A 14,655-nucleotide genomic window follows, 5' to 3' on the forward strand; every position below is an offset into this window, starting at 1 on the left:
ATGAGTAAGGGAGATGAGGCGAGTTTGATCTGCAGAAAAGCTTACCCATCCTTGCCACCTCTGCTGGAGTCCATGGGATGCTTTTTTTTGTCAGAAATTAACGGTCTTAAGTGATCAATTAATTGCCATTTAAGGGCCTCAACTCATCATCTTCCTAATTAACTGCCTTCCTGAAAGTGAGAAAGGTAGTTGATGGGATACCGAGACAAACTCCTTGCCATGTTAAAGGTAGTACTTCAAATGCCACAATCTGGGGACAATCAGAAGTATGGATGGGATGCAAGGCGATGGTCTCTGAAAGCAGCCCCTTGCCCGTACCTCTGACACTAATCTTTCCCTGTGATCCCATCTTGCAATAAGAAGAAAGATAAACTTCTCACTGCTGGTTCCTCCCTGAGGCCTCCGATTTGATCCAGTGGACTCTAGGAACCTGAAACTATATTCTCAAGGTCCTTGATAGAGTGAGCATTCTGCCCTCTCTCGCTTGTCTGTTCTTAACAAGTTGGTTGGCAGGTGGTCCAGTGAGTTATCTCACTGATGTAGGTGCTTAGTTGCCTACTACTACGTGTGCCCCATATATTGAAGAAAAATGGTAGATCACACCCAATATTTCAGGTCATTGATTCTTTTAACAAAAGCTTATTGACCCAAAATGCTAACTGAGTTTCTGTCTCCAAAGATGCTACATTCTCTGTTTTAGTGGTACGTGTGCTGCCTGCAGACATAGGCTGATTCCAGGCAAATTTTCAAGGCTCATATTAGTTAATAAATTTTCATAGATGTCCCGTGAGATTACCATCAATGCAATCACCATCTCTGCAGCTACTTCCTTTAATATCCTAGGGTGCATCCTATTAGGTCCAGGGAATTTTTCAGTCTTTAACCCCATTAGTTTCCCTAGCACTTTGTCTCAAGTAATAGATTAACTAATTGCTCTCCTCCTTTTGTCCCTTTTTAAATATTTAATAGTTTTGGCATGCTATTGGTGTCTTCTACTTTGAAGGCTGATGCAAAGTAGGTTCCCTACTATTACATAGGAGAAAGTGAGGACTGCAGATGCTGGAGATCAGAGCAGAATTTTTTTTTTCCCTACTATTACATCCCTACTTCCTCATTCAGTATGGTGTCTGTGTTCACTTTGGCTTCTCACTTCCTTTTAACAGGTAAATATGCTCCTGCTGACCTTCTTGATATTACTTGCAAGTTTACTGTCACACTTTATTTTCTCCGTCTTTATGATGTTTTTGGTTATATTTTGTTGATTTTTTAAACTTTCACAACCCGTTAGCTTACCTCTAATTTTTTCCTATGAATAACTTTCTCTGGTATGATCGTTTTATGCTGTTTGTTTAGATACAAGTGTTGCCGCCTAGTAATAGAGAATCATCCCAAAAGTTAGTGGCTGAAGATAGGGCTATGTGCTGTGCCCTATGCCTTTAAAGCAGCTTTTTATATTTCTTAGCAGCAGCACTATGCCTCATGAGGTCTGTGGGGAATTCTAACTTGCATAATATCCTGTTGTTACAGTTGTTAAAATTTGCGTGATAGTCTGAAGAAAGTAAAATAATATATTTATATAATAATTATAATTTATTTGAATACAAATTTATCATAAACCTCCTTCAGATAGGTTTCCTCTCAACTTCAAGACTAGTTTTGAACATGTGCATGCCCATTCTCCAGTGACTACAAAAGTAGCTATGAAATTTGTCACATGTGTCAAATTTGACTCATTCTATCTGATGGGTTATTATCAATGGGGTACAATATTTCATTCTGACTTCCTCCTCTCAGGGCATGGAGACTGTCATTGTGGTGAATGCAAGTGTCATGCCAGCTGGATTGGAGACAACTGCAATTGTTCGACAGAAATGGACTCATGCCTGTCAGATGATGGGCAAATGTGTAGCGGTAGAGGAAACTGTGCATGTGGCCGATGTTCATGCACTGAGCCTGGAGCATTTGGGGATACCTGTGAGAAGTGCCCAACCTGCCCTGATGCCTGTGGCATGAAAAGGTATGGAGCAAACCCCTTCAGTCTGTTTAGTCAAATGTGTGCTGTAATCAAAAGATTGTTTGATTTGAACACATTTTATGTCTACCTATAACTGGTTAATCCAATTTAGGCAAATATTACTTTTTGCTTCACAATCATGGTTTACATTTTGATAATGTAAACTCGTGCCGGTCAGATGATGGGCAAATGTATAGCGGTAGAGGAAACTGTGCATGTGGCCGATGTTCATGCACTGAACCTGGAGTATTTGGGGATACTCGTGAGAAGGTACCTGTGTGCTTCACTTAAATCACTTCATAGAAATGGTAGGTATTAAAATCAAATTGTTCCTTGGAGCCTATGGTAACCTGACATTGAGATACATGGTGTCATGTGTTACTGAGCTTTACAAAACTGTCAATTTACTTTTGATTACAAGTTTGTGCTTACCTTGCTGACTGAACTCAGCAGAGCAGCAGTTGGGGATAGTAGAATGGGTTGGGGGGTGAGCTGTGAGGGGGTGGCTACAACACCTTCATTTAATGAGTAAGAGTGATTTCAACTTGTCAACTTTGACAGCAAATTATGCCTAAAATTGTGTACAATCATATTTTGCTAAGTTGGCTCTTCTTAGCTACATATCTTCAGACTCTCAGTCAAGACCCAACATGAAGAAAAACCATGTAGGCAGAGCATTGAGGGGCTACAGATGGCTTTTAAAGGGAGTGCAGCAAAGGTTCATGGGATGGCAGGAGGAGAGATTGAGATAAATGGGATTGTATTCACTGGGAGTTTAGAACAATGAGGGAGTTTCATAGAAAGCTAAAGTTCTAACAGAACTAGACAGGTTATATGCAGAAAGGGTGTTCCTGAAGGTGGGAGAGCCTAGAACCAGGGTAATAGTTTAAAGATAAGGAGTAAACCGTGGCGTTCATTACCACAGAAAGTGGTTGAGGATAAACATTGTCTTTTCAAGGAAATAGATATTATTGTCGTGGTGAAGGGGATTAAAGGATATGGGGAGGGTGGGATTAGGACATTTAGTTCAATGATCGGCTATGATCATAATGAATGGTAGAGAAGGCTTGAGAGGTCAAATTACCTTGCTCAATCTTCATGCTTTGAAATACATAGAAACATAGAAGGAAGAAAAGAAAATTGCAAAAGAAAGTGTATTCATTTTGAGTGGCTCACCAATGTTGTTACTGTAAGAAATGGTTCAGTGATGCCTCGTGGCATATATCTCTTGCTGAAGCACTGCTGAGAAATGTGAAACAATCCATTCATCACAAGCCTTCTGAAATATGCTCAGCCTCAAAAGAAAGAGCAGCATTCTTGAAAGGAATTCCATGCATGTATCTTAAGAGACGCATGCAAAATTATAAATTAGCTTACCTCCCTAAACTGTCCTTTGGTCTGCTGTCCAGACTTGTTCCACCCACTTCTAAAGGCCTGGAGCCTCACACTAGAGTGAAACTTGATAAGTCATAATCAGCACGGAGAGCAGCACGATTCTATCTGAGGCATTTGCAGTCTGACCCAGCAATTGTATATGATCGCGGCACTGCTTTAATTTGGAGTAGCTTGAAGTATAATTTTGAAAAGAGTGCCTCGAGGGTGACATTGATTGATATTTAAAGTTTTTTAGCAGGTGTATTCATTTCACAACTATGTGCATGAAAAATATTCTGGGAAAACATTGACCTCCAACTCTTCTAGCAGAGTTCAGAATAGTTCAACATAAGTTTCAACTTTATGCATTGGCTAGAAGGTTCACCACACCAATTGACCCTCGTAAGTCATGTCCAAAGAATGAGAGTGGCTTCTCTTTCAGTTTTGCTCATTATATATTAATTACTGTAATATCTTTTTAAAGATGTTGAATAACTACTATAACTGTAGGGGCTCTCAGCTGTCAGAAATTTGGTGGAAGCCCATTTACATCAGTATAATTCTTAAAATGCCAGCCTTGTCAGCTTTTCATAAAATAAAAATTAGATTTGCCTCAGCTGTCTGATAATTGCGCCTTCAATTTTAAAATTACACCTTCAGCTACATGCATTTCAGAGCAAGTATAAAAACAAACCAAGCTGATATGGTTATCTCTAAAGCCCACCTTGGTTATTGAGGTGGTGTGTATATTTATGGTACTGTTTGCAGACCAAAGAGAGCTCAAGTGATTTTCCTCTGTCTAACACTCCACTCAAGATAAACCCCACAACTAGGAATCAGAGCCCCTCAGGATTGGTAATCTAACCTCCCAACACTTCCACCCTGCTCATGCAGTCTGCAAACTACCGGTAAGTTCTCCATGAACATTTGGAAGTTAAACAATCAGTTAAGTTGACACCTAGATGGGGAATCTGCCAGAGGGAAAAGATGCTTGCTCTAGATTCCAAAAATCTGGCCTTTACAACCCGCCCTTGTTAATATCCAAGTTTTGACTGTACTCAATCGATGTTTGATACCTGTGTTCTCACCTTCACGAGAAATATTGATGAGTTTTATGGCTTACACCCATAGGAGTTGCTTCTGTATACAATTAGATGGCTACCATCGAATACAGTCCTTCACTAAGGTGTCTCTGATGGCAGAGTGCCTTTATTTTTCTTGTGAAAATCAAAAATAATGAATCCATGTCACTGTTTGTTGCAGGGAGTGTATAGAATGTAGATTGTTTAATTCTGGGAGGCTGGCTGACAATCAGACTTGTCAAAAGCTCTGCAAAGATGAGATCCTGACTGTGGATGTCCTCAGTAAGTGAATACTTTTCTTGCTTTGCTTTAAAATTAGAATGCATAATTACTGTGATGACTTAGCAATGACTAAACCTAGTCAGTGATTATAAAGTGGTTCTCAAAATTTGGATTATTTCGAAAAATCAAAACATTGCTTGCACAGAATGTCACTTTGAAAGATTTGCTTGGTAACTGTCATTTCTAAACGTTGTTCTCAATATTTAGATATTTTTTCATAATTTGTTGCAAATACAATGGTTCTGTAGTGATTGGAACCAGGTGGACCTTGTTGACTGCGAGATCTCTGGGAATGTTAACCTAGGCTAATCAGGAAACCTTTGGAAAGCCAATATAAACAGGAGATTCAGAATCTCTTCAGTTCAGGGGACTGACTTTGAGCTGGCTGGCCTCAGCCAGTGTACTGAGTATAAATGGATGGATGGACGGACGGACATCAGTGCAACAGAAGAAAATAGTTTGAGCCTGAAGAACATTTGCTTGCAACAGTCAGCTTGCTGTTGGGGTAAGCATTTGTGGCATCATGCCTTTATTTGGGAAGCTTGGCTTGTTTGATCTGCTGTTGAAGACTGGGCCCAGTATGTGGAAAGAATATTATAACTTTTCCAGGTGAATGACATTGGGGCAGGTGAAAAGCAATGAGTAATTCTTCTGACTGTACACCTGCAGAATTTTTGGTTGTATGAGGATTAAATTTCTGAGAGGTATCCCACACTAAAACCTTCCAAGAGTTGATGGAGTTGTTTATAGAATTTTACGACCCCAAACCACCTCTAATTCTGGGAGGCTATTGGGCTTTATTTGGCTGTTAGAGAACAGTTTCAGGATTTTTGACAAGGTTAGGGACTAGCAGAGGCATATGGTTTTGGGTTAACCCTGACTGAGATGCTGAGAGACTGTTTGGTGTGTAGGATTAATGAAGTAACCATGCAGAAACACCTACTAGCTGAAGCCCAACTGGACTTCAAACAGGTGCTGTAAGTGGCTTTGTTATTCGAAAATGCAGCATGGGAGCTACAGGGCATCCCAATGGAAGTGGACATCCTCACTTGTCTGACTGAGCTTGCGGAACACTACTTGAGCGTAGGCAATCACGGAACCTTACACAAGACGTATCCTGAACAGAGGAACTCTAGGCCAGCCTCCAGTAGAGAACCACAACAAAGCCAATCCTTGGCCAAGTGACTTAAAAAGCCCTTCAGGATCTGGCTGGCAAGGCATTGTTATTGCTGCTGGTACACCGTCTCAAGAAACAAAGGAATCTACAAGGCCTGACTTGTATGATTCCTTTGATGGTCCTGATGATAGTAAAAGGTTCAGAAACAAGCCTATTGGTGCAGAATTGATTGAGAACGATTCACCTAGATTGGCTCAACATTTTTCAACTAGAAAATGGTTTCTTCAGGAAGGGCTTAGGAATATCAAAGGGACCAGAGCCACTTTACGTATTGACCAGGAAACAATCCCAAGATTTTGCAAGGCCTGCCGTATGCCATTTGCCCTGTGGACAAAAGTAGAGGCAGAAATAAGGAGCTAGAGAGCAAAGGAATCATCCAACCAGTGCAGTTTACAGAATGGGCAGCATTGGCTGTACTAATCATGAAGCCTGATGGCTCAGTTTGCCTTCAGGATTTTGAGCAAATGGTAAATCATTTCTTGCAGTTGGATAAGTACCCAATGCCTCGCGTAGAGGACTTGTACACAAAGTTGGCAGGTGGTAGGCTGTCCTTTACAAAGCTGAACATGAGCCACGCCGAGCTGCAATTACAATTCATTGAGGATTGCCAGCTGTATGATACAATTAATACCCATAAGGGTTTTTATCAGTGTACAAGATTGCCATATGGATATTATCTGACTATGCCCTTTTCAAGTGGATGATGGAGGACATTTTACAAGAGCTACTCCAGGTAGTATCTGAATCACATACTAATAATCAGGAAGACCAATACAGAGCACTTGCAGAACTTGTACATAGTGCTTTAAATGTTTCTCCCAGGCAGGCATACACCTTGGAAGGGAAAAATGTGTTTTCCAGACACCTCAAATGACCTACCTGGGTTGCAGACTCAACAAACTGGGTTTATGGCCATTGGATGATAAACTGAGGGTGTTCAAAGGAACCCTGGATTCCACCTCTGTACTGGAGCTTAGCCTTTTCCTTAGGTTAATGAATTATTACAGAAAATTCATACATAACATGGCCTCCATCTTGACCCCTTTACACCTGGCATTGAAAAAGTGTCAGCCTTGGAAATCGCCAACCAGTGGCCTTTAGCAAAGTGGGAAAAGCAGCTATTGTCATCTGAGGTGTTGGCCCACTATGATCTGAAGCGAGAGGTAGTGCTTATGTCTAATGTCTCCCCATAGGGCATCAGGGTAGTGTTGGCTCACCAGTGGCCCAATGGAGAGGAATGCCCGATATTTATGATTCCCAGACTTTGGCTGATGCCAAATGCAAAAATGCCCAGATAGAGAAGGAAGATTGGGCGGTCATCTTTGGTGTGAGAAAGTTCCACCAATAGCTTTATGGACAGTAATTTGCCATAGTAATAGATCACAAACCCCTGCTAGGACGACTGAAGAAAAACAAGGCAATGCCACTCATAGCTTCTGGTAGAATTCAGCTTTGGGCCGTTATTCTCAGTGCATACAAGATAGAGCACCATCCAGAAAGCCAAGTGGCTAATGTGGATGCCTTCAGCTGCCTCCCAGTGGCTGATACTCCACCGGTGGTGCCTCTCCTAGAAGAGTTCATTTTGGTTTTAAACTTCCTGGACACCATTCCGGTCACCACTGACAATATCTGACTGTGGACACAAAGATTCTGTCCTAGAGAAACCAAAACAGCTGGTAGTAATGGGGGAAACAGATGGGCCATCATAACCCCATTTGAAACATTTCTAAACCCAATGGGACCAGATCGCTGTGGAGGATAGTATATTACTATGGGGAGCAAGGCTGATTGTCCAGAATAAAAGTTGTTGCCAGATACTGGCTGAACTCCAATAGGGTCATCCAGGGATTTCCGAGATGAAAATGCTAGCAAGAAGCTATTTCTAGTGCCCAGGGTTGGATCACTGGTAGGGCAGTGATCACAAAGGCAAAAATTGCCACCAGCAGTGCCCCCCACATTTGTGTGAATGGCCAGGTAAACCCTGGACTTTGTTGTATGTCAAGTATGCTAGTTGTTTCATGATCTCAATGCTCCCAGTCATTGTGCGTGCCCATTCAAAGTGGTTGGATGTCCATAAAGTTGATTTGACCATCTCTGATGACAATTGAGAAACTGTGAAAGCATCATTTGCGATTTGGCTAGATCATCATGCAATGGTGTAGCTGAAAGATTGGTCTAAACATCGAAAGCAGGCTTAAAGAAGCAACCTACACTGTCACTTGATTCTGTATTATAATAGTGCTGGAAAAGCACAGCAGTTCAGACAGCATCCAAGGAGCAGGAAAATCGACATTTCGGGCAAAAGCCCTTCATCAGGAATACAGCTAAATTCAGCTGCTCCTTGGATGCTGTCAGAACTGCTGTGCTTTTCCAGCACCACTCTAATTGAGAATCTGGTTTCCAACATCTGTGGTCATTGTTTTTAACTTTACTGTCACTTGATACCAAATTATCCTGATTCCTGCCCAAATAAGGACCATCCCTCACCCAACAACAGGGATACCTCCGGCCGAGTTGCTGATGCGGAGAAGGTTCCGCAACAGGTTAACCCTGGTATTCCCAGACCTGGGGCAGAGGGTGAAACGGCAGCAGGACTGCCAATGCCAGCCACAAGGCTCTTCTAAGCGAGAGAGACAATTAAATTTGGGTGATGAAGTTTGATGCCGGAACCATGGAAATGGCCTCTTATGGGTATGAGCTGCAAATGTGTTGCTGGTCAAAGCACAGCAGGCCAGGCAGCATCTCAGGAATAGAGAATTCGACGTTTCGAGCATAAGCCCTTCATCAGGAATAAGAGAGAGAGAGCCAAGCAGGCTAAGATAAAAGGTAGGGAGGAGGGACTAGGGGGAGGGGCGATGGAGGTGGGATAGGTGGAAGGAGGTCAAGGTGAGGGTGATAGGCCGGAGTGGGGTGGGGGCGGAGAGGTCAGGAAGAGGATTGCAGGTTAGGAGGGCGGTGCTGAGTTGAGGGAACCGACTGAGACAAGGTGGGGGGAGGGGAAATGAGGAAGCTGGAGAAATCTGAATTCATACCTTGTGGTTGGAGGGTTCCCAGGCGGAAGATGAGGCGCTCCTCCTCCAGCCGTCCATACCTTGTGGTTGGAGGGTTCCCAGGCGGAACATACCTTGTGGTTGGAGGGTTCCCAGGCGGAACAAATCCGAAGCCTCCAGCAACAGACCTCCCTCCGGATCCTCCGCTCAACACTTTAACTCTCCCTCCCACTCCACCGAGGACATGCAGGTCCTTGGACTCCTCCACCGGCAGAACACAACTACACGACGGCTGGAGGAGGAGCGCCTCATCTTCCGCCTGGGAACCCTCCAACCACAAGGTATGAATTCAGATTTCTCCAGCTTCCTCATTTCCCCTCCCCCCACCTTGTCTCATTCGGTTCCCTCAACTCAGCACCGCCCTCCTAACCTGCAATCCTCTTCCTGACCTCTCCGCCCCCACCCCACTCCGGCCTATCACCCTCACCTTGACCTCCTTCCACCTATCCCACCTCCATCGCCCCTCCCCCTAGTCCCTCCTCCCTACCTTTTATCTTAGCCTGCTTGGCTCTCTCTCTCTTATTCCTGATGAAGGGCTTATGCTCGAAACGTCGAATTCTCTATTCCTGAGATGCTGCCTGGCCTGCTGTGCTTTGACCAGCAACACATTTGCAGCTGTGATCTCCAGCATCTGCAGACCTCATTTTTTACTCTTATGGGTATGAGGCAAGGTTGATGCAAGGTCAGGTTCCATGACTTTCAAAGTTCGGGTAGGTGACACAATCCTGATAAAACTTGTAGAGCACGGGAAAGCAGGAGTAGGAGCAAAACATACCTGGTCCCGAAGAATAGCCAGAAGGCCTGTCAGAAACTGTAGGTTCTCCCCTTCTGTTTACAGTCAAGGAAATGTCAGAGTCCGAGATGGGTACAGCCTCGATAATGTTGCCGCCAGAAGAAGAAGAGGAAACTCTCCCGAGACACTCCCGATGCAAGAGATGGACTACAGTCCGACACACACCACCTATCTGAATCTGAATCAGAGGGACTGGATCTGGGCTGAAAGTGTTGCAGGGAAAGCTACCAGGGAAAGACTAGGCCTACCAACCCTAGACCTAGTGGGGGGCATTGATGTAGCGATTAGAACCAGATGGATCACTGCGAGATCCTTGATCGGGGTTGTTAACCTGGACCAGTATAAACAGGAGATTACACAGAGATATCGACTCTTTTTTTTCCCCACTGCCACACTGACTGACTGACTGTTACTACCTGGAAATAAAAGATAAGCAGGAGATCGTCTCTGTGCAACTCTCCAGATTCCTAATCCCATTCTCCATCTCCAGCTATTACTTCTGAATACTCAACACTAGTAAACAGAGAAATAGGTACGCTTTTCTTATCCAATTTTTTTTATTGTCCAGACATGCTTTCTAAAAATTCTGGGTGGAATTGTATACTGCTGCAAGCCTGCTGAGAATGCCTCTGATGCTTTTACAATTAGAATTGCACAGATCTTCCTAAAGCAATGCACTTGGAAGTGTAAATTAGCCGATTTGTTCAGTTATAATGTGAGCTAGTAACACTTTTTTCTGAGTCTTACATAATTGCTGCTCATGCTTGGTGCTTAATGACAAAATGAGAGTGAGTGAGTAAATGAAAGAATAGTACCGACAATGCTGCTGCACTGAAACCACCATAGCAATATAAAATTTAACTTTATGAGAAAGTTATCACACAAGTTATTCTTAATATCTAGTAGACTACATTTATTATGAAACTATTATAATTAGTAACCAAAGCAATGATAGTTACTCTGAAGGCCAATCTCTCTAACCCAGTTATTAATATTTCAGGATGAGTTCAAAATTAACTTCAGGGTCATGTGGCATACACTGAGTCTTGAATCATAATCTCCTTAGTGAATCCTTAAAAGTAACATTTTAAATAGTGACCCAAATCAGCATGAAGTCAGCAGATCAGTCACATGATTGCATCAGTGTTTATCCATTTTAAGACTTTAACCTCCAGTGGCAGGCTGGAACTATTTTACAAGAATTCCAGCTCTTCATAAGCCAACCACAAAGAAATTTTAAAATTCCTTGGCCATTTTTAGAATCGCAGGTGGGGAAGGACATGTCACTATTGGCACAGCACTCTAACTTAGGGGTCTACCTGCCTGTTTTCCCATCCAGGAGTGACCTGCAAATTTCAGACCACTGCTTTGTTGCACTGTTGCCTAGTTAGTAAATAAAGTAAGATTTTGAAATCAAACCTAAATAAACAGTAATTTTCTGTTTATTATGGAAACAAGCTATTCGGCCCAACAAGTCTACACCAACCCTCCGATGACACATTCCCCTACCCTATATTTACCACTGACTAATACACCTAACACTATGGACAATTTAGATTAGATAAGATTCAATTCCCAACAGTGTGGAAACAGGCCCTTTGGCCCAACCAGTCCACACCTACCATCCGAAGAGTAACCCACCTAATGCGCCTAACACTATGGGCACTTTAGCATGGCCAATTCACCTGCCCTGCACATCTTTGGACTGTGGGAGGAAACCAGAGCACCCGGAGGAAACTCACAGGAAGAATGTGCAAACTCCACACAGTCGCCCGAGGTTGGAATTGAACCTAGGACCTGGCGCTGTGAGGCAGCAGTGCTAACCACTGAGCCACCGTGCCTACATTTAGGGGAACCTTCCAGCATGTGGTCTCTCCTGGATATCAGCTTCTGAGTTCTTTTACTTGAGTCAGGTCTTTATTGGATGTCTTGAGCCCATATGCTAGCAACAACTACAATGGCTTGCCGGCCCGAATCCTGAAGAATGTTTTAACCAGTTGGCTGAGCTCAGTTTTGTTGGAGGCTGGCCTAGGGTGCATTGCTCATGATATGCCTTGCGTAATGCTCTGTGGTTATTCTCCAAGTGATATTCCCCAAGCTCAGTCAAACAGAGAAAGGTGTCCATTTTGATTGGGATGCTCTGTGGCTCCCAATCTCCACTTGATAAATTTTCTGATGACAAAGCCATTATAGTAAGTTCAGTTCGGCCTCAGCTAGTAGGCACTTTAACATGGATGCATCGTTAATCCATATACCAAATGGTATCTCGGCATCTTATTCAGGAGAATCCCAAATCACATGCCTCCGCCAGTATCGTCAAAAATCCAGATACAAGAACCCTGGTTTGAATAGTTGAGTAAAACTGATAGCATCTCAGAAATAGAGGATGTTTGGGGTCCTTATATTCTTTAACTAAATCTGAAAAGATTTAGTATCTGGTGCCTCAAGGAAAGCTAAGTTCTTAGTAACTGAAAATGTTGCAGATCCACAAACAGTCAGAAGGATTACTCATTGCTTTTCAACTGCCCAATGGCATTCGCCTGGAAAAAATATTGCGTTCTTTCCAGATGTCTGGGCTCAGTCTTTGCAGGATGGCACAAGTCAAGTTTTCCAAATAAAGGCATGATACTAGAAATGTTTGCCCCAACTCAAAGACTCCTGTTGCAAGCTAATTTTCTTCAGGCACATACTGTTTTCTCTCATTGCCACTGAATTAACTGCACAGAGACCAATATCCTGTCACCAAGTCACCCTTTATTTGCATGTGCACTGTAGATGGGCTCTGACCAACCACCTCCAAGCCAATCCCTAGACTGATAAGACCTTCTAAATCTCTTGTTTATACCTCTCAGCCAAGACTCCCTGATTGGCCCAGGTTAACAACCCCAAACCAGGATTTCAGCTGGCTCTGGTTCAAATCACTACAGCATCCTTTGTAGTTATCCTTGAACCTGAATAATGTTTGCACACAAAATAACAAATTGGATCTAGTCTCCAAATCCCAGCATTAAATAAGTTTGTGAGAAGATTTGTAGCTCGGGTGCTCGTTGTTGTGGTTCTGTTCACCGAGTTGGGAGTACTCCCAGCTCGGCGAACAGAACCACAACAACAGCATTAAATACTCAATTTTACTTACTGGTAAAATGCCATTCCTGTTTATTATGGCCAATGTTGCATTTTGGGTATGTTAGTAAACCACTGAGAATTACTGACAAGTTGAACCCGGTGAACAGGACATGCTGTTTATGATTTCTTTTTAAATTAAAGTAATTTATGTCAAAATCTCTGAATTATGGTCGTGATTTAGTAAATTATAAAATCTCAATATTCTATTTCTAATGATAAATTAGTTATCTTTGCACTTGGAATGAGACTTTCTAAGAGTTGGAACGTTGACTTGAATGGACCAAGATTGCACTTTTTAAACAATGGATTCTTGTCATTTTTGAAGGAAGCCTCTTAATTTGATTGAGATTTAAGGCATTTATAAACTAGTAATGTGTCTGAGAATGTTCCTAGGTTGTGGCTTTTCTATAATAGTTTTGTTTGTGAATGCTACTCCATTATATTTCAGAAGTTTATCTTGAAATCCTAATGAATTACAGATGTGTGGAAAGTCTGCTTCCTCCAAACTTGACAAAACTACAAAGTTGCACAAAAACTAAAATAGCATCAGCAGTTATGTAGAGACTAGTAAAAAGAACATTGTTCTTATTAAGGATAATTGGATCACTGATACTGGCTCTGCATTTCACAGAAAACAATTGGGCTTTTAGCCTTCCTGTTTTGTTGAAGTTGTAGCTGGCTCTTGCCCGAGGGCTGAAGATTGTTCCCATCCTTTTTCAGAAACAGACGATCAGGATGCAGTTCTCTGTCTGTACAAGACTGAAAATGACTGTGTCATGAGGTTTACTTATTCAGAACACGACAGTGGAAAATCTGTTCTTACTGCTTTAAAGGAACCAGGTTTGTGTGTTTTCTATTTTTATGAATTCTCTCTCATATAAACTCAATCTCCTTTCCACCCACAAACACATACTATGTTCACACTCTGTTGCACAGCAGACACCTCGGATGCATCTGGTCAAACTTGTCTGCCTCACTGACTTTTGTGGTGTTTTATTATAGCTTGCTGCTAAGTAAGAAAATAAGTCATGTAGGAGGTTATCTCATATGTAATATATGTTCTGTCTGTCTATACAAAGTTTAAAAACTCACAAGTAGTGTTATATGAAAATTCATAGCACCACTAATCAAAGGTAACATTTCAATATTCTTCGTTTCACTCATCTGTTTTTTTTTCAGAGATAAAGGGGAATCATTTTTTTATCTATTGTATTTGCAAGTCTCAATATTGTTTGATTCCCCACAGCACTTCATTTAGAAAATGTTTCAAGTGTAATGACACATAAATACAAAATTGTCAGTTCTCAGTTTGTTGGATGTCATGAATTCAAACACTGATTCAGGACTTGAGTATATGATGAAAATTGGCACAATGCTGGTGAAGTGTTTTTTTTGGATTAGGCACAAATTTGAAGGCACACCCTTCTTTGGGTGGATGTTAAAAATCCCACGGCATTTTCAAACCCACAAAGAAAGTAAATTATTTGATCCTTTTTTTTGTTGTACTGTTCATCATACCTAGTTGTGTTTGAGAAAAAGTTCAGTGAACATAAAAGCAACTGATTGCTTTGAACTTTGGGTATCAGTGTGGAAAATTGTTTACAAATATAGCAGTGAAGTATTTTGTGTGATGACACAAATTAAGAATTTTAAATCTGTAATGCTCAACATCTCAATTGATGGATATCTCAGAGAATCATGTGAGAAACAGTCATGTTGCTCTAAATCTTTGAGAGTGCAGCTCTCATGCTGTGTTT

The 14,655-nt window shown here is 42.0% G+C and overlaps 1 protein-coding gene across 1 annotated transcript in view; it reads left to right on the top strand.

The window, feature by feature from the left end:
• itgb5 (integrin, beta 5) overlaps positions 1-14,655 on the top strand; it is a 126,101-nt gene that overhangs the window by 98,821 nt on the left and 12,625 nt on the right. The window contains exons 11-13 of the mRNA XM_060827167.1: positions 1,795-2,017; positions 4,652-4,752; positions 13,619-13,738. Of these exons, the coding sequence (XP_060683150.1) occupies positions 1,795-2,017; positions 4,652-4,752; positions 13,619-13,738 (444 nt within the window). The remainder of the gene's footprint in view (positions 1-1,794; positions 2,018-4,651; positions 4,753-13,618; positions 13,739-14,655) is intronic.

This window comes from Hemiscyllium ocellatum, chromosome 7 (assembly GCF_020745735.1).
Source record: "Hemiscyllium ocellatum isolate sHemOce1 chromosome 7, sHemOce1.pat.X.cur, whole genome shotgun sequence".
Classification (NCBI taxonomy): domain Eukaryota; kingdom Metazoa; phylum Chordata; class Chondrichthyes; order Orectolobiformes; family Hemiscylliidae; genus Hemiscyllium; species Hemiscyllium ocellatum.